Source organism: Simochromis diagramma, unplaced genomic scaffold (assembly GCF_900408965.1).
Source record: "Simochromis diagramma unplaced genomic scaffold, fSimDia1.1 OVJJ01000370.1, whole genome shotgun sequence".
Taxonomy (NCBI): domain Eukaryota; kingdom Metazoa; phylum Chordata; class Actinopteri; order Cichliformes; family Cichlidae; genus Simochromis; species Simochromis diagramma.
Window position 1 is genome coordinate 224,231 of NW_024387012.1, and position 25,927 is coordinate 250,157.

General features: G+C 43.7%; 1 protein-coding gene across 10 annotated transcripts; it reads right to left on the reverse strand.

Annotated features, from left to right (window-relative positions):
- Nucleotides 1-278: 278 nt before the first annotated feature.
- arhgef11 (Rho guanine nucleotide exchange factor (GEF) 11) lies at nt 279-25,709 on the reverse strand. Of its 10 annotated transcripts, XM_040041026.1 has the most exons (43): nt 25,086-25,709; nt 23,949-24,146; nt 23,472-23,504; nt 21,329-21,420; nt 21,119-21,223; nt 20,036-20,085; nt 19,881-19,938; nt 19,597-19,796; nt 19,414-19,485; nt 19,084-19,191; nt 18,579-18,627; nt 17,924-17,961; nt 17,716-17,808; nt 17,008-17,076; nt 16,791-16,895; nt 16,344-16,442; nt 16,147-16,189; nt 14,916-15,012; nt 14,679-14,801; nt 14,160-14,183; nt 13,918-14,044; nt 12,941-13,034; nt 12,575-12,604; nt 12,195-12,321; nt 11,853-12,056; nt 11,592-11,639; nt 11,144-11,292; nt 10,864-11,004; nt 10,315-10,391; nt 10,093-10,218; nt 8,408-8,525; nt 8,172-8,320; nt 7,994-8,069; nt 7,731-7,913; nt 7,548-7,629; nt 7,364-7,444; nt 6,954-7,009; nt 6,724-6,864; nt 6,358-6,585; nt 5,906-6,019; nt 5,456-5,763; nt 3,788-3,920; nt 279-3,678 (listed from the first exon to the last, which is right to left on the reverse strand). In XM_040041026.1, the coding sequence occupies exons 2-43, from the start codon at nt 23,981-23,983 to the stop codon at nt 3,629-3,631; spliced, it is 4,335 nt and encodes a 1,444-aa protein (XP_039896960.1). In that variant the 5' UTR covers nt 23,984-24,146; nt 25,086-25,709; the 3' UTR covers nt 279-3,628. The 10 variants fall into 10 exon arrangements, with proteins under 10 accessions (XP_039896960.1, XP_039896961.1, XP_039896959.1 ...); XM_040041027.1 differs by lacking the exon at nt 23,472-23,504 and adding an exon at nt 21,729-21,743 and having other exon boundaries at nt 23,949-25,709; XM_040041025.1 differs by having other exon boundaries at nt 23,949-25,709.
- Between the last annotated feature and the right edge of the window lie 218 nt (nt 25,710-25,927).

A 25,927-nucleotide genomic window follows, 5' to 3' on the forward strand; every position in this document is an offset into this window, starting at 1 on the left:
ACTTTTTCAGTTACAATCTATCACAATCACACCTAAAATATGGTTTTTTGTTTTTGTTTTGGGGGGGGGGCGGGCAGGAAACGAGGGCTCTCCTACATAGTCTCTTCCTACTTTCTGTTCCATGAAGGATAGACACAAATGCCAGGAAAATATTTATAACTGATGACTAAGGTGGCTGATGTGCAGATACAGGAGAGGTCGAAGTTTAGGGACAAGAAAAACAAAACAAGACAGCACAACAAAATATATTTGAATCAAAGAGTCACAATCCACGCCAGTCCTCTTTAACCAGTTTCTTTTTTTAATCTCACAAAACACATGAATCTGAGACATGAGCTCTTTTTTTCCTTCTGTGCAGCTAACAATCTCACCAATTTTAAAAACAAAGGAGAAGAAAATAATTTATACATCATTTTTTTTATATCTACAAAAATAAAATCAAATACAATGACTAACGCTTTACAGAAAAAAAAAAATTAACGTATATAAAACAAGTGGGTTGATCTCTATATTACATGTGAACAAGATTTCTTCTTTTTTAAAAAAAGACAAAAATAAAGAATGAGATGATAGTTATTGATGTGTTTATGCATACAGTAGTTTGCACTGTGCAGGGAAGTTTTGTCTGTGCAAGATTTTTTTTTTCTTCTTTTTAAACAATGGAATCAATTCTAGCTTCTTTCCAGCCATTAGGGCTGCGGCGCTGACGTAAAAATGATAAGGAAATCACTAAAAGGAAAGTGTAGAGGTAGGAATTAGAAAACTCTGGAGGAACAAAGAGGACAATACACTGAAAGATGTGCAGAAAAGAAAAGATTAGCATTCAACCAGCTCAGACCATTTGGTGCTTTGTGTTTGTTTTTTAATTATAAATAAAATGTAGAGTGTGAAAACTGTGTACTGACAGCTTGATGTGAAAAGGTGTTAAAAATAGTGATTTTAAAGTTTAATAGTAATAATGTCAGTCTCTTGGTCTGAAGTGCTTGAAACTCAGCCGCCAAAATGTGAATAAAGAAAACAAAAAAAACGTGTTCCCTTAAACACCTCTGGAGTTAAAAAAAAAAAAATCACTTTGGTAAAACATTTTTACATTTTAGCACAAATTTCATACAGCTGTGAAAAGAAAAATCAGCCATCCTGGCATTAAGTAGCGCTGCTTTAATCATCTCTCTTCTTTTTTTTTTAAATTTGCATTTAATGTTTTGTATACGTGTGATTTGACAGTCACACGTTCTCCTACACAGTGTTGGTGGCTGAAGAGCAAAAACCTTCCACTGGGCAGTGAAACATCCGTTCAAATGGCAGAATCTGACAGTGCGAACGACTGAATCTGCTCCTGGTTTTGATCCGTTTAGTGTTAGGATTAGTTATGGAGCTTGTAATCAGGGTTACTCACTCCTCAGTTAGTATTTGAAACCAGCTCAAATCAAATTCAGCGCGGTGTGTTTCTGCCCAGCGCGATGAGCATTAAAGAGGCAAAAAAAGCAAAACAAAACAAAAAAAACACTTAAACTGCTATTTAGTTGCAGTTTAAAATACACATTTTGTCCTGCCGTGTATTAGAATTAGTACCAGACAGATGTAGTTTGAGAGAAAAAGGACAGAATAGAGAAAAATCACTTGGCTTTAGTGTCAGTCATTGCTGGTTAGATGTGCCTCAAACAAGGCGTTCAACAAAAAATTTGAATGTCAGTAGCAATAAAACAATCCTAAATATGTTCCCAAAAATAGTTAAAGGAACGGCCTGACTTCTGGGAAACACACCTCGATGTGTAGACCATCACCAGTCTCACGTATGTGCTTTGAATACAGAACTTCAGCTAACAGCTAGCCAGCTTAGCTTAGCATGAGGACTTGAAAGAGCCAGTCTGGCTCCTCCCAGAAGCAACAAACCCACCTGCTAAGCTCAGTGAGAACAGAGTAGGTAATAATCCAAATAGTTCACAGTGTGCCAACTAGAGAGCACCACATATCCCATTTACTATATCTGCAAACCAGGTAGCGCCCACTAAGTCCAGACTGAGTGTTTCCAGTTGTGAAAATATCCCGTTGTGCGCTACATGTGAGAAAAGGCAAACTAATTTGGACAACGATCCTGACTTGATTCTCCCAATGCTGTGCTGAGTTCAGATGTGAAAATTGGCTCTTGGAGGTGCTAGCAGGTGGGTTTGCTTACTTTTGGTCAAGCCCAGCTTCCAGTTTTGATGCTAAGCTCCGCTAACCACCTGCTAAGGCAACGAAACTGAGTGTTTTCCCATAAAATGTCAGAAGGTTCTTACAAAGCTTTTAATCTTCCACAATTTCAAAGTGGATGTGTGCTTGGAGTGGGGGTGGAGCGCAGTCGTTTTCATGGCTTAGTGTAGGCCTGGGAGGATATAAACACTACTTATGGGTTTAATATTAAATGAGTAGAAGTTGCTGGTTCGCAGTATTCACCGTGGTGGGTCACTACACATTTACACAAAACACTAGAGAGGGATGCACAGTTAAACCCTAAAGTGTAGACAGGCGACGCCAGTCTGGTTATTTGGCAACAGGTTCTTGGTGAAAATTCAAGTTTCTTAAGTTTGAATCATCCCAGGTTTGAGTCTCACCTCAACATACTGTAAATCTCCCCAAAACGTTCCAACAGCTGTACACGGTCGAGCAACTGCATGAATCCGCTGAGCACGTAAGAACCGCTGAGATCCCTGTGCGCCCCTGAAGCGGCGCTGAAAATAAATCCTGCCAGCATTTTCAGTAGTAAACAGCGTAGTACTGTTTCCAAAATACAAAAATGTGAAACATGTTGCACTGATGAAAGCCTTCCTGTAGCTTCAAAGAAGGCGTGTGAACGAAATGAATTAAGAGTTTCTTCCACAGTCGGTGTAGGAGATGAATGAGAGTTCGGCTATGCTCGTGTGTGTGTTTCCTTACCCAGTGCAAATAACCTGAATTATATAGACACAGTCCTTCGGCCGAGGTGGCAGGTGAAGTCGGTGTAAAGCAAACAGCGAAGGTGGAGGGGGAGGGAGACCCCATCAGGAGGCAGTCTCAGCCCTCCACCCCACCCTCCCTAAATGAAGCCTGAATCCTTCAGTCCCTGATCTGTCCGCTGTAGAGGACGTACATGACAGACAGGTGCGTTGTGGGTAAAGTGCTGGGGTGACGGGTCCCTCTGATTTTTTTTTTTTCTTCTTCTTTAAATTAACATTTAAACATTTTTGCTGCTCTGTTCCTTCAACCAGTTCTCCAAAAGCATTACATGAACACTTCTTTCCTTCACAAATATCCAAACTTGCTCACATTTCCACTTTCAATTTTTCCAACTTCTCTCTTCCACAGTCAACTTGTCTTCTTCTTTTTTCTTCCTTTCCTTCGTATTTATTCCTCAACTTCCGTGGACTCCGTTCATTCTGCGCTTACTGAGCTCAGAAACCTCGATCAGTCAGATCACCTTCCTGTTATATCAGGGCAACAGAAACAAAGAAATGGTGACGGGCTTTTTGATGTTCTGCGCCACAGGCTGGTGCACGCGGGGCTGATGGGTGAGTGGAACCGGGTCTAAGGGGAAGCCCCAAAGTGGATAGCTACGTCAGACTGCCAATCAAGATTAAGCGACTGCAAATGGATTTACCATGCAGCCGCATCAGAATCCAGTCGACAGGATTTTGGGCTCGGCAGGTCTGCTCTCTTTGCCTGGTGTGATTGAAGGATGAAAGCATTAATTAGTAGCACAAGAGGAGAAGTTGCTATCATCGGCCAACAATATGTAAAAGTTCAAGCTGCAAATTCAGTGCGTGCTCACCATCTCCTGAGCTACGATCCAGAGACGGCGTCCTGGAGACGGTTGCCGAGCGACACTGCTGGTCCTCAGACTCCTGACTGATGGAGGACTCTCTGAGAGTTTCCAGAAGCTTATAGTGGGCCTTCTCTATCTCCTGCAAAGGAGTTAACAGTTTTAGGAAACACACTTATTTCTGGTATGTGATGTGTGCCACATTTAATTTTGTGTAAAGAAAATTGAATGAATAAATCACTAAGCTTGTTTTTATCTACACAGGACTCATCATATCGATGTGGCTTTAAAGTAAGTTCACAACTGCTCATAAACAAGTAAGTGAACACTTAAATCATAGATTTTATCCTGGTCAACTAAATGTTTAAGCTGAAACTCTTTACTGACATATTCACTGACAGCAGGGTTTCTCAGTTGGATTCAGTTCTGGGGAACACGAGTACCAGACAATGACAGCAACTCCCTGCACACTGTGCCAACATGAGGCAGGCACTGTCCTGCACCACGATGCTCACTATACCCGCATAATGTCTGATGATGTGTCTGAGAGGTCAGTGTGGTGACCAACAGCTGTGAAGGAACGCTGGCTGGCAAGGGAAAGCCTGTGAGCATCCAAGAGTAGACCAAACTGTTCTCCACGGGGTCTCCTGACTCTTTCACGTCTGTCACGTGTTCAGGGTGAACCTGCTCTCATCTGTGAGGAGAACGGGCCACCAAATGCTAACTGGCACACGGCTGTGAGCACAGGTCCTACTAATGGTGCTTTTATGCTTTCTGTTCTCTCCCTATTGCATGGCTGTGTGACAAAACTGACACCAGTGTACGATCATGTCGGTTTTTAACCACCGTTTAAATGACGGCTCAGTAAAGCAGCTCAGAGATCGTCAGATTGCGCAGCGGGATATGCTGCAACAGTTTCAAAAATATGAGACTTCTCTTCCTACATCAGTGCTTATGTGGTGATGCTGTGTGAGTGGCGACACCTATCTTTCAGGAGAATACTGCAGCTGCTTACTGCGCCTTAACGGTGAGCAAAAATAGAAGTAACTGTGTGATGACACCGTCTGTTTACAACAATCAAAGCGACCGACTCGGTGGGTATCCTGGGATGTTGGGCCCTTGAGTCTCTGCAATACAGTCTGACTAAAGTTTGGTCACAAACCTCCACCTGAGTGACCTCCTAGAGGTCATTATGCAGGAGTGCTGCTCCTATGTTCCTGGACTAACGTCCTTTCACCCTAACCAGCCGTCCTCATGTAACAGCGTACCTCCTGCCATCTCCTCCGCACCCTTCAGACTGTGCTGGGAGACACAGTTAACGATCTTTGAGGAGCTACACTATCTGTGCACCGGACACAATCTAAGGCTATGACAGGTGTCCTGTCATCACCTTCATTCGCACCAAAGCAAATGAAACCTATTCACAATGATCTATGTTTCTTTACTGGACAGACTGAAGATTAACTGTGATGATTATGCACATTTTTCCCTCTTTCTTCAGATTCTTGTTTCTTAAAAGCTTCTTAAAGCATTTAATATCTAATCTTCTGCTGTTACTGTGGTCTAATAACCACACACTTAACATGGTCGGGGGTGTGGAGTTGGCAGTTGGCACAGACAGAATAACACCTTTAGCCGGTTGCTCTTTTTTGTCGCCGTCTTTTCCACAAAACTCACCTTCAGGTGGCGCAACTTTGTCATCAGCTCCTCAATCGTATGAAAAATCTCATCCACGTTTCTGATTACGTGAGTGTGTTGCGCAGCCTGCAAATGGCCTGTTTCTTTTTCCTGTTCTAGTTGCATAGTCTCTGATTGGTTGGCCTCCGGGCCGCGGGCTGCCGGCTCTTCTTCCATCTGCGTCTGTGGCAACGTCATTTCCTCTACAGGTGGAGGGAAGTGGCTGGCGGTGGGTGTAGGGGGGTCGTTGAGATCTTCAGTCACGCTCTCGCCCTGTTCTATGGGCATGACCAGGTAGAAGGTATTTCCTGAATCGCAGAGGTGTAACAAAACAAGAAGTGTTTTAGTGAATGAACAGAGAGTAAAATCAACACCGCTAACATCAGATGTTATATTCTTTATTACACCTATAAAAAAACTACAGCTGTGGACCAGGTCGGTCAGCATTACCCTGCTTTTTGGCCTCGCTTCTTGACTTGGATGACTGATTGGAGGGGAGGGTGACATCATCAGTGATGTCTTCAGCGACAGAAGAAGAAGAAGGAGGAGGACCCGCAACCACAGCTACGCACACAGAGGATAGACTTGTGACAAAAGAGGAGTGCACTGAAAGGTGTAAAGGAGTGAAGAGTTGAACTAAAGCAACCAGTGTGCCGCCGTGTTCTCAACAGCGAGAAGATAAAGTGCGTGAGAGAGAAGACATGCAAAGGACGGCGGCCATTATTCACACCCAGATGTCATATAAGCAGATGACAGTGACCACGTGTCACCTCATTGGGGGAAAAAGGTGCAAATTATAGCTTAAGATGTTTAATTATCTGAGAATTTAGTGCAATCGTGAGTGAGCGGCTGCTGAAAAAAACCATGAAAAAACGGGTGCTCGGCAGCCAGGCTGTGTTTACCTTTCCTCACAACCTGAGGTTTGGGTGCTTTTGCAAGCAGCAGCTCTTCTGGCTCCGCCTCCCATTCATCGGTGCAGCAGCTGAGGACCGTCTCCAGAGACTCCGGTCGCTGCCTCTCTGTGAATGAGTTGCTTTCAGCGGCCGTCTCATTGGTGGGTGTATCATCTGAATCGTGGCTCCAACAGTCCTCTCCGAAATCTTGTAATATGAGCTGCCGCAAGGTTTCAACTGTAAAAATTTTTTAAAACGGATGAATTTTGGATTAGCGATGATTCAGGTTTAAAGGTTCGATTCCTTCTTTTCTACTTTTTATGTTCCACAATCAGAAGAAACAGAATCCAACGTAAAATACTCGGAGGCTCTCACCGTCTTGCAGAGCGGCCTCCGCCACGCCTTGTCCTTTGAGCAAAGCTTCCGATTGGTCCACAGGCGTACTGTGGGAGATCGCGGGCTCGTCGCTGTTGGAATGAGTCTCCGTGGAGTCTGACTGCTCCGTCATCGAGTTATCTGGGAGACAGCGAAGTTGGAGAAAGGTTTTTAAAACATCTGCAGACTGTTTACAGATCTGAGGCCGACGATCGCGGCGTGGTCATTACCTCCGTAGGCATTGCTGCCAGTCGAGACGGGGGAAGAACTGCGTAGACTCGGGGACCTGGAGGAAGAATAAAGAGTATGACGCATATTTTTGGATTAAAAATAAACAGACCAAAAGAACATACAGATCATCATATTGTGTTTAAAACAGGGAGGTCAAACATAAGGCTTGCGGGCCAGAATCAGCCCACCAAAGACTCCAATCCTGCCAGTCGGACTGTTTTGGAACATGTGAACTCTGCACCTTTAAGTTTGGTAAAGTTTGACAGCTTTTCCTGCTTCCACGACCACTCATACGACAATAACATAAATAAGTGATAGTTACATAATTAAATGACAGAAAAGTTCAATTTTTTTCACTGTCTAATCAGGACATTTCATCAAAGAAATGATTCAAATCAAATCTACTCACGACATGGGTATCGAGCTGTGATTCATCAGAGGTGACGATCCGCCGGCGGCAGAGATGGCCTTTTCCAGTAAATCTTTCCAGCTGTTTAACAAGAAGAAGTTAAGACATTTTAAATTAAGTGAAGAGTGCAGCGCAGCACAGGTTTCCTCAGGTAAATGTGAATGAATCAAAGAACAGAGCTTACGTCTCCTTCTTGGATGTTGTTGCAGCCACCAGCTCATAGATCTGCATATCTGTGGTGCTGATGATGTAAAGAGCTTTCTTGTCTAGAGAAAACAGAAATAAAAAAATAAAATTAATAAAAAAAAGGTAATTAAATATTATTAAAAAATGACAAAAACAGAGAAACAAAAGGCTGCGAGCGTACCTGTAGCTACCGGGCGAACAAGCAGCGACGCCAGGTTCACTAGAGGGCTGAAAGAGGTCTTGCTGTCACCGCTGCCTCCCCCGCCTCCACCCAATCTGCTGGAATGATTTCGCAGCTGTAGCCGGTCGTCCGGGCCCTTCTGAAGGAGGACGAGGCAGTCTGACAGCAGCAGCGCTTGGATCTCTGACACAGGAATGCAGATATTTGTGGTTAGAAGGCCTGAAACTAAACTGATGAGACATAATGACCACAGCGATGCTCACCTATCAGCTTTTCTTTGTTAACTTTCCAGGTGAGAGGACCTTCATGGATCATTCTCTTCGTGGTGAGGTCCACATTCTGCGTGAAACAAGAACGAAGCGAAACATTTACAGATCAAAAATGAATCGTTGTCATTTAAAAATCAGAAGAAAAATAAAAAGTTTTAAACTTGTCCGCCACCTTGAACTGAGGAGCAGCATCCAGCCTGCACTGGTACTCGCTGAGGCGCTGCCGGTGCTCCGATTCCCTAACGTCCTCATTGACGCTCTGCAGTATCCCTCGGCAACACGCGTGCGCTCGCTGGAGCAAGGGCAAATCTGATGAGCCCGCTAAAATCAACAAAAACAAATAAGCTCATGGTTCCTAGCAACAGCTCAGTTTGTGGTCAGGGTTATGTTGGATCTGCTTTTCCTCACCTTCTGTGTATTTAACGATTTTGTCCAGCAGCAGCGGGTACTTGGTGAGTCTCTGCATCTCTGACACCAGCAGGTCTTTGAGCTGTAACCTGCGGCAGTGAGGACTCGCCTCACACTCCTGAACAAATAAAACAACGCGGTCATGTTTAAACACAACTATACGCTTTATTACACCTATGACACATATACACGGTATAATAACTATCCTGTACACAGAACTATTTAGTGCACCCTCGAATATCACTTGATATAAAGCGATTAATAACAACTGTTCCTCAACACAAATCAGTCACCAATCATCCGATCACACGGAAGCAACTCAGTCAGGATGACCTACTGAAGCTCAAACTGATTTAAGGGACTGTGAACATCTGGTTCCTTTGGACCCTCAGTACAAACTGATCATTTAAACACCACAGGCTGCCTCGTCCACGTCCATCCCTTTATGACCACGGTGTACCTATTTTCTGATGGATGCTTCCAGCAGGACAACAAGTCATGTCACAAACCTTGAATCATCTCAAACTGGTTTCTTGAACATGAGTTTACTGCACTCAAATGACATCCAGTCACCACATCACAGTTCAATAGAGCAGCTTTAAGTGGAAGAACAAACTGCAGCAACTACGTCATGCCGTCATGTCAATACAGATCAAAATCTCGGAGAAACGTTTCCAGCACCTTAATGAATCTGTGGCACGACGAATTAAAGCAGCTCTGAAGGCCAACCTGAAACTAGCAAGGTATACCTAATAAAGTGGCCGCTGTGTTTTTGATGATAATGACAGAGCATGTTTGTTTCCTGAAAAATTAACTGGAAAATGCAAAGATTTCACACAAAGACATAAAAAGAAAGCAGAAAGATCAGCAGCCAGATAAAAACCTGCATGTGCACCACTGCAGCTGCGGCCACAGACACGACCTCCTGCTCGCTGCTTTCTCAGTGTGGTGAAACAACGAAGGCTTGCTTCAGACTAAGACGGCGTCCTGTACGTGTGTTCGGTGTGAACTTGCTCAGGATTATCACAGTGAATGTATAATCCCGGCAGGAAAGCACAGATGTGGGAGTGTGAAGATGCAGGGCTTCACGAGAGCAAAGGATGTTGGGAAAAACTACATTTAAATCATAAGAGCCTAACGGCGGCTACAGAACTTCTAAGATTCCTCTGTAAGGAGTGTTATAACATAACAATACCCAACAGGAAAGCTTGAATTCATGTCCTCTCACGAAGCAAAAAATAGAGAGACTATGAGCTGAGACAGTGAAAAAGAAAACGCAGCTGGGAGGAAGCAAAACTCTAGAAATGATGCAACACTGACCTCCTGTGTGCCAAAAGAGACCATGTCATTAAAAATGAAGGCAAACACACAAAGTATGAAATGTTAAAATATTTTAGTCCCAGTAAAAACAACAGCCCCTCCGACTGTGTGACTTTTACTTTGGTCTTTTAAATCTGAACTGTTGAACTTAGAAGTGCAGTTATTGTAAGGTGACACAGTTTTGAACAATCTGACAAACTGTACACACATGAACACACTTCTGTCGTCAACTGTGAGTAAATTACACACTTTTTTAAAATGATGTGTTCACTGCATAAAGCTTTAATAAGCACAAGGAGCATCAAAGTGTGTGTTGCATGAATATTTTACATGTTTTGTCAGAGGCTGTGTGTGTGTGTACGTACCTGGATAATGTGAGCGAAGCGAGGGTCTTTACGCTGTTTGCTCTTAATGAGCTCGAGAGCCTGAGACTGCTGGCAGCACAGCTGGGACGCTTGTTCCTGAAACTCGTCTCCGGCTGCCCCTTCAAACTACAAACACACACACACACAAACTGTAAACACACTGAATATGGAGCACGAAAACATGTTTCTACTTGCCATCGAGACGGGAGGAGTAAAACAAACCCTGGTCAGCATCACATCCCCGATGTCCTGAACAATCGGGGATTCTCTTCGCTTCTTCATCGCCTCACACAGACTCGCTGCAAACGAGAGACACAAAAGCAACAAAGAACATCAAAGCCTGGAAATGTTTAAATTAATCATGAAAACAACACACGAGGTATTTTTAAGAACGAGGACAAAGCTTCCCCTTAGTGAGGGAGTACAGTGGTCTAACACTGAGTGTCTACATGGCTCGAAATAAAGGCTCAGCAAACATATAGAAAAGCTGCCGTTTACCTAGCAACACAGAGCCATGAACACAAAGCAACTCAAAGTACAACACACCGGGTGTGCAAACAGACACAGCAGGACAGCAAAGGGTTCTTAAAAAGGGAGGATTTCCATTTACACAGGATATGGTTCATATTTAACTCATCTAACTAATATGAAGACATCCAAACATCAATCTTTATTCCATTTTCTTGCTTGTATTGATTAAAATGTCACTAACCAGGCCTGTGTATAAACACTTTCACAGGCCTTTAGCAGCTATGGTGGACAAACACTGACCGTGGAGCTCGTAGACTTGAGGCAAGTTGGGGAAGATGCAGGCCAGCTCGTCAGAGTTCAGGACAGTCCTCATCTTCTGATAGAAAACCTGGTCCAGGACCCGTAAGGTTCGCAGGTGGGACACCTCAGTGGTGAACAGCTCTGAACAGGATGAGGCCACATGAGGAAAGAGGAAAGGGTCACACTACCTCGCATATGTGAGAGATGTGTATTAGGAAATAAAAGCAAATTAAAACTTGCTGATTGTACTGAGAATTAAAATATCTGCTGTAGCTCTTACCGTATATGACAGCCTGTCTATCCACCTCACTGGGGCTGAGTGTTGCAAGGAGCTGAGGGGTAACAGTCTCCTGCCAGGTCTTACTATCCATCACGTCCTCCTCCAGCGCTGCAGCATCGGGTAGCAGAGCCAGCGGCGACTCCACGCTCCTACACGGGGATCCAGAAACACGGGTGGATGAGGCGGACCGACGTGTACCCGCAGAGAGATGGAGCGATGGGCAGACAGCAGTGGCGGACGACACACGAAGAGACAAACAGAAAATAATCAGCCGTGAATCCACGATCATCTCTGTAACTCCATGTCTAAATAGTTCTTTTAAAATGTACTAGTACTGTAAGATGATCAAAGTAAAAATTTTCCTGCTTGCGAACCCAACTTCATCTTCAAATGTCCATATCTTTATTCCTTTGCCCTGTCCATCTACTGTGACAACAGTTTAACTCACCTGCGTCTAGACCGAGGGGTGTATGGGGGTGTAGGGTTCTCTAGAGACCTGAGTTTGAGAGAGTGGAGAGAAAGACGGCACTAGGTGAAAACCTAGAATTCTCAGGGTCAAATCAGGGGCAAAAAACTTTATTTACATGTGCTTCAGGGGATCAAAAGTCTCTCCTTCAAATAAAGTGACCTCAGCTCCTGCCTTAAGGCTGCTAAGGTGCGTGTGTTGGTGTTTGAGCACCCCGACAGGTCTGGCTTGGTCAATCTTTACCGTGCAGAGTTGCTGGATGCAGAGGACGAGGCGCTGTGCTGCAGAGGCCTCAGGCCTGGCCCGTCCCTCTCATCCGCGCAGTCCTCCATGTCCACATCGCTACGAGAGCGGGGCACAGACTCGGCTCCTGAGGTGCCGCCCCGCCGTCGCCCTTCTCCCTGAGCCTTTAGTGACTCGCTGCGAGCCAGACGAACTGGCAGAGGGCTGGTGGGGACAGAGCGCACAAAGCAAAACCCAAAAGGCTAAATCAGTTTAACCACTTCCAACAAAAACAATGAAGCAAAGTCTGCTTCACTCAGTTGCTGCCAGCTGGCTGTGAACTTATACTGCAGGCGCAGCTACCTGTCCATTTCATCCCCGAGGCTGCTGGAGGAGAGCCTTTGCGGGTCAGCGCCGTCGCCGACTTCCTCGCCGGTCTCGGTGCTATTCTCAAACTGCTGAATGATGTTCCGCACGCTGCCAGGCCGGACTGCCAATACAAACGTTACTCATTACTTTAATGGTATAATAAAATAACATTCCTTTCCTCCCCCCCCACACACACACACACACACACACACACACACAGACACAAACACAGACACACACACAGACACACACTATAAGGAGAAACAGTTGATGAAAAAACAAAAAAAAAAATTCAAATCCATCACCAGGTATGATTCTTAAAATTAAATTTGCACAAAAGGGTAAAATTAAAAGTGAAATTATAAGTGAAGTACCTTCGGTGGGTGACAGCGGGACATGGAATGCTACAAAATCAAAGCGAGCCAAACAGAAACAACAATAAAAATCAGAATAATGACACAATGAAAATCCCATAAATCAACGCATGAAACCAGGAAAAATCAATTAAAAGGCGAACAAAGGACAAAAAGGAATCAATAGAAGCAGAATGAGTGAGAGGGTCACGTGTGTCAGCATGCTGCTGTTTGTTGTGTGTCAGCGAACCATCAGCTGACACTGACAGGAGCCGTTATTAGACAATGTCGAGAGACCGCAGGAAGCATGACCATGAGCCGGGCCTGGATGATGATTTAAAAAGCTTCTTCTAAAGTGTCGAAAGTGTTTGTGCTGTTTAAATTTACTGGACTGGGATGTGGTCCGGGGTTTGCCGATGTACTTCAGGATGGGATTTCTCTTTTTATCCTCTCCATCTTTTTCCTTCTTGGTACCGCTCAGCTGTGGAGAGGAGGTCTGAGTTCAGTCACTGAGATCGAGTGCGACAAACAACAACTTTTAAGAGAGAAAATTGGAAAACACACAGTCACATCAAAATAAATATCATGCAATCAATGCAGAGAAACTGGCCACTTTGTTAGGTACACCTGTTCAACAGCTCGATAACACAAATTAGCCAATCATACGTCAGCAACTCGGTACATTTAGGCAGGTAAACATAGTCGGGACCTGCTGAAGTTTGAGCTGAGCTTCAGAATGAGAAAGAAAGGCTGCTCTTTGTTTTGACTACCAGTGAGCTGCAGTTCATCGGGCAAAAGTCCCTCAGTGATGGGTCAGAGGAGAATGAGTGAGCTGATAGGAAGGCCAGAGTAATTTAGATAACGACTCATTATAACTAAGATATGAAGAAGAACATATCTAAATGCACAACTCTTTCAAAGCTTGAAGCAGATGGGCTACAGCAGCAGAAAATCACACCTGGTGTCACTCCTGTCTGCTGCAACATCTGGATGGTCTCAATTTGGCATAAACAAAAGCATGGATCCATCCTGCCTTGTATTAACTGTTCAGCTGGTGGTGTAATGGTGTGGGGGGATATTGTCGTGACAATGACTTGAATGTCAATGAATGTCAACATGGACCAAAATCTTTGAGGAATGTTTCCAGCACTTTATTGAATCTGTGCCATGATGAATTAAAGCAGCTCTGAAGGCAAAAGGGAGTCCAACATGGTAGCAGTAGGGTGTACCTAATACTGTGGTAGAAAAATCACAGGCCAGGTCCTTTTTACTTTCTCCAAGTTTGTTTGTTCTTTAAGACGCCGTCACTTTAATGATTACAGCTGCAGAAGGTGACAAGATAAAAGGCAAGTCTCCATTCTTACCTTCTTGGACTTTAAGAAAGTGATCCACTTGTCCTTCTCTGTGGTCAGGCCGGGGAAGACCTTGGAGTCTCTAGGCTTGATCCCAGAATGACGCAGGTAGAGGATCACAGCTGAAGCCAGAGGAGAACTGAAGGAGAGGAGTGAAGAGCAGAGACCAGAAAAGAAGGTTTGAAGAATTAGGAAATTTCTAATGCAGGTGTAGCTGTTATATTTCACTCCAACAGGCGAGCCTCTTCTTTTACCTTCTGTCCTCCTCGTGCTTTGATCTGCAGCAGGAAGACAAAGAGACATAAAAACGTTGTTAACTCCCTCCACGACAAAAATCCCTTTTCCAAAGAGCTCCTCAAACTTAAATCCACTTTATTCAGGTGCAAATAAGAACGCAAGAAACAGCACCGAGCCACAGTCATGTGACGGGAAGCAGCTTCTGTGTGTGTATAACGTGAGAGGAGGAAATGTCATGTGGTTTTTCCAGAGTTTGTGGCCGGGATAATGACCTTTGTCATGATAGCTTTACTGATATGTAATAACAGTTTTATTGGACGCCGAACAACTGACGGCGTCGCTAGGCAAACCTGGCTCAGTCTGTGTGTGCGCGTGTGGTGAGAGCACGAGTAAATAAACTTAATTGGACACAGCAACACAGAAAGCTGAATCAGCCGATCAAACAAAAACAAACCGCTGCCTTCACTTTGAACTCGATGTGGTTTAAACTTTACAGTTTAGGGCTAAAATACCACAATAAATGCAGACAGACTCACAGTATTTCCCACAGGGCGGTGACTTGTTTGTCCACCACCTGTTTCTCTTTCACAGCGTCTCCATCAAGGTGCTGCAGGTCTCCTTCTCCAAACAGAGAACCGAGACCCATCATCTGCTTGTTCCTGTTGAAACACACGGACACGAGGTTAATGTAACCCTCTGAGAAACTCTTCTTCGGATTTAAAAACAATGTTTTCCACTGAATAAACAAACAAAATGAATCCTCTGTGATGCACCTGTAGTCTTGCAGCTGGTCCTGGATTTCTGGCAGCACAAGCTGCTGCAGCTCAGACAGAGGTCCCCGGATGTCCTCCTGAGCATGAAGTCGATTTTCTTATGGGACGATGGACATAATAGCAAAGGGTACAGTTAGTCAGCAGGAAAAATAAAACTAATATTTTTAATAATAATAAATAACATGTTTGCTTTGACAGAATAACATGAACCTTTAAACTTGATGACTACTATTTATTTACTCTAGCTACTCTCAAACTGTTTGGCAGGCTCCACCTTGTGGGCAAAAGATGCACTGCATTGGTGGATCACTGGGGGAAGAGAGACACACTGGCCACTTTATTAGGTACATGTTGCTGCTACCATGTTGGACCCCTTTTTTCCATTAAAAACTGCTTCAATTCTTCATGGCACAGATTTATCAAGGAGCTGGAAACATTCCTCTGAGATTTTGGTCCACAGTGAAATGATATCCACAGAGACTCATCAGACCAGGCCACATCCAGTCCAGTCTTCTCAAGTCCAATTTTTTTGAGTTTGCTGTTCTCCCATTGCAATCTTCTGCTGATGCGCTGTGTGTTCAGAGATGCTCTTCTGCAAACCCTGATTATAATGAGTGGTTATTTGCATTACTGTTGCTTTCCCATTAGCTAAAAACCGCCCGGCCGCTCTCCTCTGTCATCTTGCATCAAAAAGGCATTTTCACTCTCTTTTTCAGACCAGTGTCTGTAAACCCTAAAGATGGCTGTGTGGAAAAATCCCAGCAGATCAGCATTGTTAGAACAGCCCATCTGGCTCCGACAACCACACCACACTCAAAGTCACTTAAACCTTCCTGTGATGCTCAGTTTGAACTTCAGCAGGTCATCTTAACCATGTCTACATGCCTAAATGTGTTCACTTCCTGGCATGTGACTGGCTAATTTGATATTTGCATTAATAACAGTTGAGCAGGCATTCCTAATAACATTTCCCACATCTGGCACTGAGCAGGAAGTGGGTAGGCGACATGAGGCAGGAATGGCGCTCACTGAGTTGCTGTGAATTCACTGCCTGCACAATTCTTACATCACACAAACATGATGCTACAGTTTGAAGACCTTCATTTCGCCAATTTACCTTAATGAAATGTGGTAAAGGTTGACTTTTGGAGGCTTTTTCACAAAACAGAAAATTCTGTATATGGCTGGATACATCAACACAAACATGAACACGCGATTTTAGTTCACTTACCGATATCAGCAAGATACTCCTCTCGTACTTTAATCTTCAGGGGCTGTAACCAAAAACACACATGTTTTCTTTCTTACAGTTACTCTATGGTAAAAATATAGAGTCAGTCCTTTTTAACCGGAGCACACAAGATAATTGTGGTACCATCATCACCAGTCAGTTAATACAGGGATAACAGGATTAGACTCATTACATACAGCATCTGGTTCCAGGAACAGGGAGCAGATCTGAGGTGCAAGAGTGCGGGCATCTTTAGGAAGGGAGCCGAGGTAAGCCTCCACAGACAGGTAGAACAGCTGATGCAGAAACACAGAAAACAACCATGAAAGTAAGAAATCAAACACAGACATGCACGTGCGTTTGTGTAACTTAGTGCTGACATGCACCAATTTAATTGAAATATACATAAGATTCTGGATTATCAGAAACATTTTGAACTACTAAAATTGGAGGCCTTGAATAAAAAGCTAAACTGTATTGCCACAAATATTTGCTTATCTGCCTTCACACGCATATGAACTCGAGTGTCGTCCCACACTTAACCTCCTCTTAAAGTCTGAAACATGACATAACTGCAATAAAATTCAAATTTTGGGAAAAGGGGGAATTTATTGAACCTTGTGCAAAAGATAATATAAACTGACCAGAGGGTTGGGATCCAGAAGCTGGGTAAAGACATATCTCATGAACACTGCCATGTGTGCTGGTCGTGCCTTTAACAGCTCAATATCTTGGTATGGACCGTCCATCTGAGAGAAAGACGGGAAAAATATGAAGGGATGCTCAACTGGTGGAAAATGTACAAAAAAAAGAAGAGACATCTTCCAAAAAATATATATTATATCCATCTATCTATGTCACCTCATTAAATGCATAGCCGTCATATTCTTCATCTTCCTCCTCGGGCCCGATGATCTGGGCCTTTCCACCCTTGAACAGACACACAGATTTCAGAAAACGGAAAATACTTTGGAAAACACACATGTGCATTTTAATTCACATAATTCATGTGCAGGGATCAATATAAATAATGAATATATTCATGCTGATATATGATCTCAGCGACTGTCTGGTGCATTTGAAAGGAAAGGGCAAATCAAAGTGCCACACGGCAGAAACAGGCAGGAAGCGACAGCCTGAATGTCTGAGAAGGAAAGCAGCTGTTGCCTTGAAGGGTCGGCGTGTCACAGTGAACCATGCAGAACATGCAGGTACGAACGCAGACTCCCAGTACAGACTGGAAATGTTGTGTAATACAGCATCGTCTCCTCACTTACTGACTCTGCTCTATAAAAGTGATTAATAACATTCAGCCTGGTTTGGTAACAATCACATGACACCACTAAATCTGAAATTTCCAAAGTGATACATTAACGTGGTGCCCTTTCTCCATCTCCCTCTCTCACTTTCTTTTTTCTTTTCGACCTGCATGCCCTCCTACCACTCCAGTACACATTTATCTCAATCGTGTGATGACGATCCTCTGATTTTTTCAGTCATTAGTCCTGTGTGACTCCAGCAGCAGAAAGAGGAAAAAGTCTTTGCAGTGAATATGTGCATCAATCTCACCAAATCAGATAAGGTGGATATGTCGGACGTCTGGCGCCGGTGCAGGGGGGTCCTGAAGGAAAATGAGGGGGAGGAGTGGGGACTCTCAAAGGCCTGGGGAGGAGGACGAGGAGAAGGAGGGAATGAAGAAGGACGAGCGGGACGGGATGAGTGCACATGCACAAGCACACACAAACAAGCTTATTAAAAGAGAGATTGTGGCGCCTACCTCCATGTCTCCTTCACTGGAGTCTATTGATTGTCGCCCTGTGAAAGCAAAGAATCAATGGAAACTGATTATGAAGCAACCAAATCTATCATTAAAGTTTCTAGTGAATAAAGCTTAAAAGACACAGAGTGCTTTGCAAAAGACCAGCTTCACACCATGACAGAGCCTCCACTGTGTTTTATAGATGACTAAGGACCCTCACCTCACTGGATTCTTAATGGCACGACTTTAAGACACCGCTCATCTACTCTAGAAACTTTTTTTAATGACTCGCTGCACACAACGCGAAGAATCGCCAAGTTTCCGGCTAATATCTTTATGGGACTCATACAATCTTCTGTCAGTCAAACTGTGTTATCTTTGTCACTTTTAGTTAGGTTCAGTTTACAGTTAGTTTCCTTTTTCGTTCTTAACACAGCTTATTTGTTAAGTAGCTTAAAAAATAAACATTCCTCTGAAAATGGTCAGGTACAAGGACTGGACTGAAAATGAGTGAAAAAGCAGACAATGTCCAAATAGAAGCTCTGAAAGACTTTCAGAAAGCCTGTTGCTCAACACCTCTTTAAAAAAAGAAAGAAGAAAGATGACGCGTGGCTCGAGACTTTTAAACAGCACTGTATATTGTGAAGCTTTACAAAGACCCACAGATACAAACCTTCTCCTGCTATGAAGTAGCCTGTGACAGATTCTGACCTCGTTCCCTCCTACGAACCAAGAATAAAGCGAGTTAAATGGATTTGAAGCACAAGCTTTAAACAGAAGTTACGCTTGTTTATTACCTTTATGATAGAATTAATTCATTTTTGGGCGATCGATCAGGGTTTGCAGGATAGGAATTAAACTCTTTCATGAGATCAATACTGCACAGTTAGAGCAGCAAATCAATTTAAAAGAATGACATTGTTTTATGTCCCTGATGCAAATGGAAAAAAGCACCAAGCATGTTAGTCAGATCGTTCTGTTTGATGTTTCCCCTGAAAACATTTTTTTTTAACTTAACTGAATTTATCTGGTCATGTTGCCTTTCTAGTAATATGGTTTGTTCTTTTTATTGTGTCTTAGTGTAAGCTCTGTCCTAGTAAGATCATCAAGTGAATGTTACAGGAGCTTTTCAGCGATTACAGAAACTGTAATAGAGTAAAACAGCCGGGTCGCCTCACCACATCTTGCTGAATCTTGACTCTGACTTGGTGAGCTCTCCTCTTGGCGCTTTCAATTCGCTCCTCCAGCAATGGCGACGGGTTCCTCAGCTGCTCATCCATCAAGTCCTGCAAATCAAGTCAGTCTCCGTCTGGTTATAAACAGCAGATTTTATCCACACAACTTTATCTTAACTAGTATTCCAAACGCAAAACAGGCCAAAGGAGCTTAAAAAAATATTTATTCAAGTACACGGTGATAACGGGAGACAGCATGCACTAGATTTTTCTGCAACACGGGCAGCTCACTGATATGTATCGATATACAAATAGCACAGGTGGCATGGATACCTGCAGCTCGGCCTCTTCCTGCTCCAGCATTTTCCTGAGTATCTGAGTCGCATGTTTTTGTACTTGTGGGTCCTAAAAAAATGAGTGTGACACACAAAAAAAAAACCCTGTAAATCACTGACGTTTACTTTGCTGGTAAGTAAGCTTTACCGACTAGATATCAGTCCTGAAAGTTTCATGTACTTGTAGTGGTTTGGGTCCTGTGATCCTTTGGGAGGGGGTGCTGCTCAGTCCAGAGGGCAAGGGTGGAGGTGGAGGAGGTGCAGCCTCCCCAGCCAGAGATGATCTTTGATTAAGAGTGTGATCAGTGGCGAGGGGCTCTAAGGGCAAGGAGGTGGTTGATGGAGACGGCCCTTGTAGTGTAAGTGCGACGTAAGATCCAGCTTTGAAATGATAAATGATAAAAGAATGAGGTTAAAATAAGAAAAGCAAAAACACGTAACCACTAAAGCCAAACATATACTCACATTTTATGAGCTTTACCACCTCTTGATGGGACATGGAGGCAACCAACGAGCCGTTCACCTGAGCAGAAAGAGAGACAGAATCAGTAATGTTACTATTGAATAGGAACAAAAAGCACAGATTCCCACATTCAGTGAAATTAGAAAGCAGTACAAACCTTTATGATTCTGTCCCCTTCTTGGACACCAGCCTTGACTGCTGCTCCACCTGAAGAGCATCCATACAAACATACATTCAAACTCATGCAAAGGATAAAGGACGATTTAACTCACACATAGTCAGCACGGCTGTAATCCGTCACCAACCAGAGCACGTGGGTCAGACTGCATTTGAACAAGCGTTCTTTACAGTGATGACTCGTAGAAATCCACAGCGACATGCCTCATTCACACAAAGTCATACAAACACTGTTCTTCCATCTATCAAAAATTCAATCACATTCACTCTGATAAGCGAATCAGAGAGCACCTCGTGGTTCCAAGGATACTTTGCCGTCCTCGGAGCCGAGCTACTGCCGCCGTTAAGCCCGAAGTGGTGTTACAACAATAGAACTACTGATTGCTGCTGGCATATTAGCAAATGAGATTGTGTTATTTGTTGTATCGCATTCATTTAATGCTAGTTAATGTTCACAGATGGGAAACTGGATTCTGTAAACACAATCCTGGTGAGTTTACGGTCTCAGTCACTCGTTTTGGGTCATCATAACAGGATGGCTGTAGCTCAGGTCGTGTACTAATCATAAAGGCTGGTGGTTTGATCCCTGCTCCAGTCTGCATGCCAAACATCCTTGGGCAAGATACTAACCCCAAGTTGCTCTTGGGCGTGAATGTGAGTAAATATTAGCCTGAAAACACTTAAGCATAGAAAAAAGTCCACTTATGAATGGGTGGGGCTGTGGCGTGTTGCATAACGTGTTTGAGTGTGTGAGAAGGACTCAGTTTACCATACTGAACAACAAATCTTCACTAAATTACGTTTAAAAAGGGGCAATTATCTGCAGTATTATCTGCTCACTCATTGGCTAACAGCATGTCAATCACAAGCTGTGAGCCAGTGAGGGTGCCGTTTCACAGTCAGACCCGCCTCTCCTCCTCTCTGGGTTTTGCAACTAAGGTGACGATGGCAACGATGCTCACTGAGCCTTCAAAACCCAAAAGGTGATGTAATTGCACCTGCGTTCACCTTTTAACACTGTCTACGTTTCTATGACAACGCAGGCGCAGCATCTCTGTCTCACCTGGTCGGACATTCTGTACCAGCTTCACTCTCTCTCCACACACGGTGAAGCCGAAGCCCAGCTGGTCCTTTTGCACGACCACACATCTGTGCACAAGTCCAGTGCCTGGGGGAGAAGAAGAAGAAGAAGCCGTAATGAGCGGCGGGATGACATTAAATGAAACAAGAATATAACGGCAACTAAAAATAACCCATCATAAGTCGCAGTTACCTGTACTGTCAGAAATGATTTCTGCCGTTGGCTCTCTCTGCTGAGGGCCAGAGGATTTACGCTCCGAGTCCCCAATTGTCAAACTGTTGATCCTGGATTTGAAAGACGAGAAAAAGAAAGAGACTTTAGTACGGCATGATACTGAACAGGCCAATTTAGGAAACGCTCTGGGAGGGACAAGGAAGCTCTGAAGGGAATAAATGAAAAACATGAGGGTCAGTGGAGGAGAGAGAGAAATCAAAAGTCAGAACAGGCCAAAAAGCTTAGCCAGGAATGCAGAAAATGAAGAGAGAAAAGGAGATTCAATGGAGGCACACGGTTATATTTGCTGTGGTATTAACAGTAATAAGTGCATGAATAGCAGAGAAGAGACAAGATAGCAGTTGACAGGAAAACTCACCAAGCGGCAAAAGGGCTGAAAGCGAAGCATGACAGGAAAGAAGGAAGAAACAGAGAAGAGGGGAAGAAGCAGAAAGTCAGAATAAAGAATAAGACGGAGAAAACAACAGAGAGAAACAGACTGAGGGAGAGGGCAGGCTGCTTAAACCATCACTATGCCCTTCAGACTATTACAGACTGTAAACACTGAAAGCAGCCATGACTTCAAGGAATATATTTATATGAAGGGGTGTGATGGAAGAACACACTCCAAAGGTTAAAGGGAATAATTCAAACAAAGGTCATTTTAAATCCAAAGAAATGTGCTGCGATCAGGACAGATAGAGCTCCTCACATAGGCAAGTAGCACCGAAACGATCAGTTACTTAAGGGTTAGGTGATCAGAAAAGAGAAACAAAAGAAATCTGAACGAAAAACTTATCTTGAGAATGTCTCTAATTCTCAAATCAAACTGGTTTTGGCTACTCCAATGTGGGGATTTGCTCCAATGTGGAACAGCTTTGTTTTAAACTGCGACAGTCTGCAGCAGACGGCAAAAATCACCAACATCTCGGCTGCTACACTGCAGTTCATGTCCTTCTAGAAGCCTTTTGCTTTGTTTTCCTACTCTGAGTAGTTTCACTTGAACACTTTAATTTCACTCAGTGGTTTACATCCTTCCAACCATGCTCTTCTGCTTATCCAATTCAGGGGGGCTGGAGCCTATCCCAGGTATTACAGGGCTCTGGTACATCTATCCCTGGGCAAGGTAGCTCACCCCGGACCAACGTGCCTTAGGAGACACTATCAGCATAACCTTGGCAAACAAAGGAGTTGCTGAGATGATTCGGGTACCTGAACAGGACATTAAGGACTGTTAAGGTGTTCCAGGAGTGCTCTACCAGGAGGATGTCCCTGGGTAGTCCCATGGACAGATTACATCTCTTGGCTGGCCTGGAAACACCTCAGTTTTCACTCAGATGAGCTACAGGAGGTGGTTGGGCTTCTCTGCTTAGGCTGCTGCCTTGTGATATGGCCCCAGATAAGCGGTAGAAAATGGATGGATGGATATTTAAATGCACCAACTATGCACATGCACCACATGGTGGACTTTAAATAAGGATAGCATAAATGATATTCGGCTGTGGTGTCTCCAGCTGTCTGTGTACGTGTCCATGACCACGAGTATAATCGAGGCTTAAGCTACCCAGTAATGCAAGTTCACTCCATACCTGACAAATTAAGAGTAGGAACCTTCTCAATTTCTGATGTTTGATTTGAGACTTCTGCAATTAATCTACGTAGCACCTACAACACCTACACAGGTGTTGAACACCATTGCCATCATTTAAACCTGCACGGGTTGGTCAATGGTCACATGTAGTTATATCTCCAGGGTCATGAACATTGGGGCTGTAGGTTAGATTGAGGGGTATCGGAAGGGTTAGCTGTTATGACATAGGCATAGCACAGAGCTATACTTCCAGTGTGGGACAGCAGCGGCTTTGACAAAACGGCAGTATTTAGATAAAGATGTCAAAGTGTTTCTTTATCACTTAAAATTAAGTGTTCATGTAAGGATCGTGCTTGTAACGAGGTCATAAAATGTTTTTTTTCTCGTATTTTGGGTTCCTAATGTCTCCAAAGCACTGTGAAAAAAAACAAGCAGCCAACCGCTGCGAAATCTGCTGCCACAGCTGTACAATCTGTAGGCTTCACTAACCCCCAAACCCTGACATGAGCGACCACCGGGCAGCTGTCCTACCTGAACAGTTGGCTGTCTGTCTTATTGGCTGCCCTGCCGTCACATGACACACACAAAGACACAGCAGTGGGAGGTAATGGGCACGTGCAAATCGGGGAAAACAGTATACAGCAGGAGAAAGAGGAAAGACACATGATAAACAACAAAGATGCATCACAAAGACGATCACACAGTGCAGGGATATATGGTGAAAGTGGTGACGAACGGCATTAACAAACAAGACGGGGTGCACTACATCCAGTGTTTTATTAGAGGAAATGCAGATTGAATGACATAAATGAACATTATTGTGCAATCTTTTGCTTTTTTTCCTGAAGTCAACAAGCCGTCTGAGCTGTTCTTCCAGTGGCCTCACTGCACATCCGTCAGATAAAAACAATGCTCACCTGGGAATACCACATTTTTTTTAGCGAGGCGTAAAGAGGCATACCTTTACCCACATAAACTGTCTGGGTGTAGCGGATGTGAGGCTCCTACCTGTCCAGCGTGGAGGTGGGTTGGCGGAGACTCATGTCTGCAGCCTTTATAGACACTCCTCTGCTTCCTGGTGCGGGATTCAAAGCTGTCACTGGGCTGCTTTTGTTATCACCACCATGATCTCCGTTTCCTCTTCAACTATCAGTCCGTACAATGAGCCTTTCTGTTGCGCTTTGATCAGATCTCCACGCTACAGGGCTGCGGGTTTAGATCAGACACAGTGCTCTTCATGTTTCACACCAGTGGTTCCAGTTTTAGGCTCAGTAGGATTTAAAGGAAAGTGCTGCTAAAACTATAAACGCTCAAATCTCCCCAGGGTTTGTCTTCACTCCTTTAAATTAGTGGTTAAAATTAAATACAGATCGTTGGTGGCTTGGTGCTGAGGTCTCACATTAGTGGCAAATGGATAGAGGACAACCTACTTCCACAAAGATCATCAATCATGAATGAATGGGCTGATATGTCTGGCTATGCTCCAGGAGGTCAACAACATCCCATTTTTGGGTTTTTTGTTGCTGTTTTTTGTTTTTGTCTGTGTCAGGTTTAAAGTAACTGCTTAAACATGGATAAATAACGTTCAGAGGATTAACTGGATATTCGGTGATTACGTGCAGTTAAAAGAAATACTAATGCGAACCTGACACTCACTTGACTCAGACTTGTTTACATGTGGAGGCTTCAGCAGAGATCCCAGACCAAATAACCCCATTCAAATGAGTACTGCTCATTCACTTTGCTTTCACTGATAATGCTTAAAAATAATAAAGCCACCACAAAGTGAATATGATATGATCTGTAGTGATGTACATGTGGCTATCTAGTGCAAATTACTCAATACACAAGTATCAAACTGCGTGTATTAGTGAAACAAAAATATATATATACATACACACGTTTACAAACAGCCTTATCACTCACCCGAGCTAGCTGTAAGCTACAGAAAACAGTCTGTTTTTCTTAACAATGTAAACAACAGCAAAACCAAGACGCTACAAATGGCTTTGCATTAACGCTACTGTCTAACTAAAGGGCTAGCCGATTAGCAGATTACTGGGTATTGGCTCACCCCGCAGATGGAGCTTATATACAAGTAAGCACAGCAAAGAAAGAAAGCGAAAGGTGATCTCCACCGTTCACCTGTGGCTTTGTGTAATTAGCTGACTTGAAGATGATTGCGGCGGCCTGCTAATTGCAGCTAGCGTTAGCTCGGTGAAGTCAGCTCTACGAATCGGCCTCTTTCAACCAGCGGCATGGCGTTGTGTCTCACGCAGAACCGAAGCGCTGCGTGCCCGGCTTTCACCTGCCGAGCCTCCGAGCTAGTCTGCTAACCAGGCTATATCTGCAAGACGAAAGACCGGCATGACTTTAGCTGCATGTGAGCAGGTGGATATCACAATGAGAAAGGAAAGGGGAGGGGAGTCAATGCAAGCCCCGGGTTGTTATATCCAGCAGTCTTGTTTTCGTGCAAATTCACACGCAGAGTTGCATATTAGCTAGTTAGCGATTCCAGTAAGAGCTCCACCTCAGGTCTTCTTTCCAAATACACAGCGGTTACAGCAGAATCTGCTTCCCTCTCGTGGTCTGCCACAAAAACCCGGATTTAATTAATAATCGTCGTAGCATATGTTTATCTCCTCTCCAAAGTCCTTGACATTAAGCTGTATGCTGTGCTGTTATCTTGCTGTCTTGTCTGGCTGCTGATCCACCACCATATCCTCAAGGATCACACGACGTACACACAGAGCGTAAACAGCGCCCTCGTTTGGTCAGGGTTGTGTACTACAACCGGACAGTAACCAGACAGGATAAGTTTGAATTGCATCCGTTTATGGAAAGATTTTTTTTTTAATAAAAATATATTTTTAAATAATTGACATAAATATTTATTTTTTCCGTCGCTATCACTCTAGCTTGTTTGTGCCACAGATTTCATGAAACATATTTTCATAAAAAAAAATAAATATCATCATATTTAACAA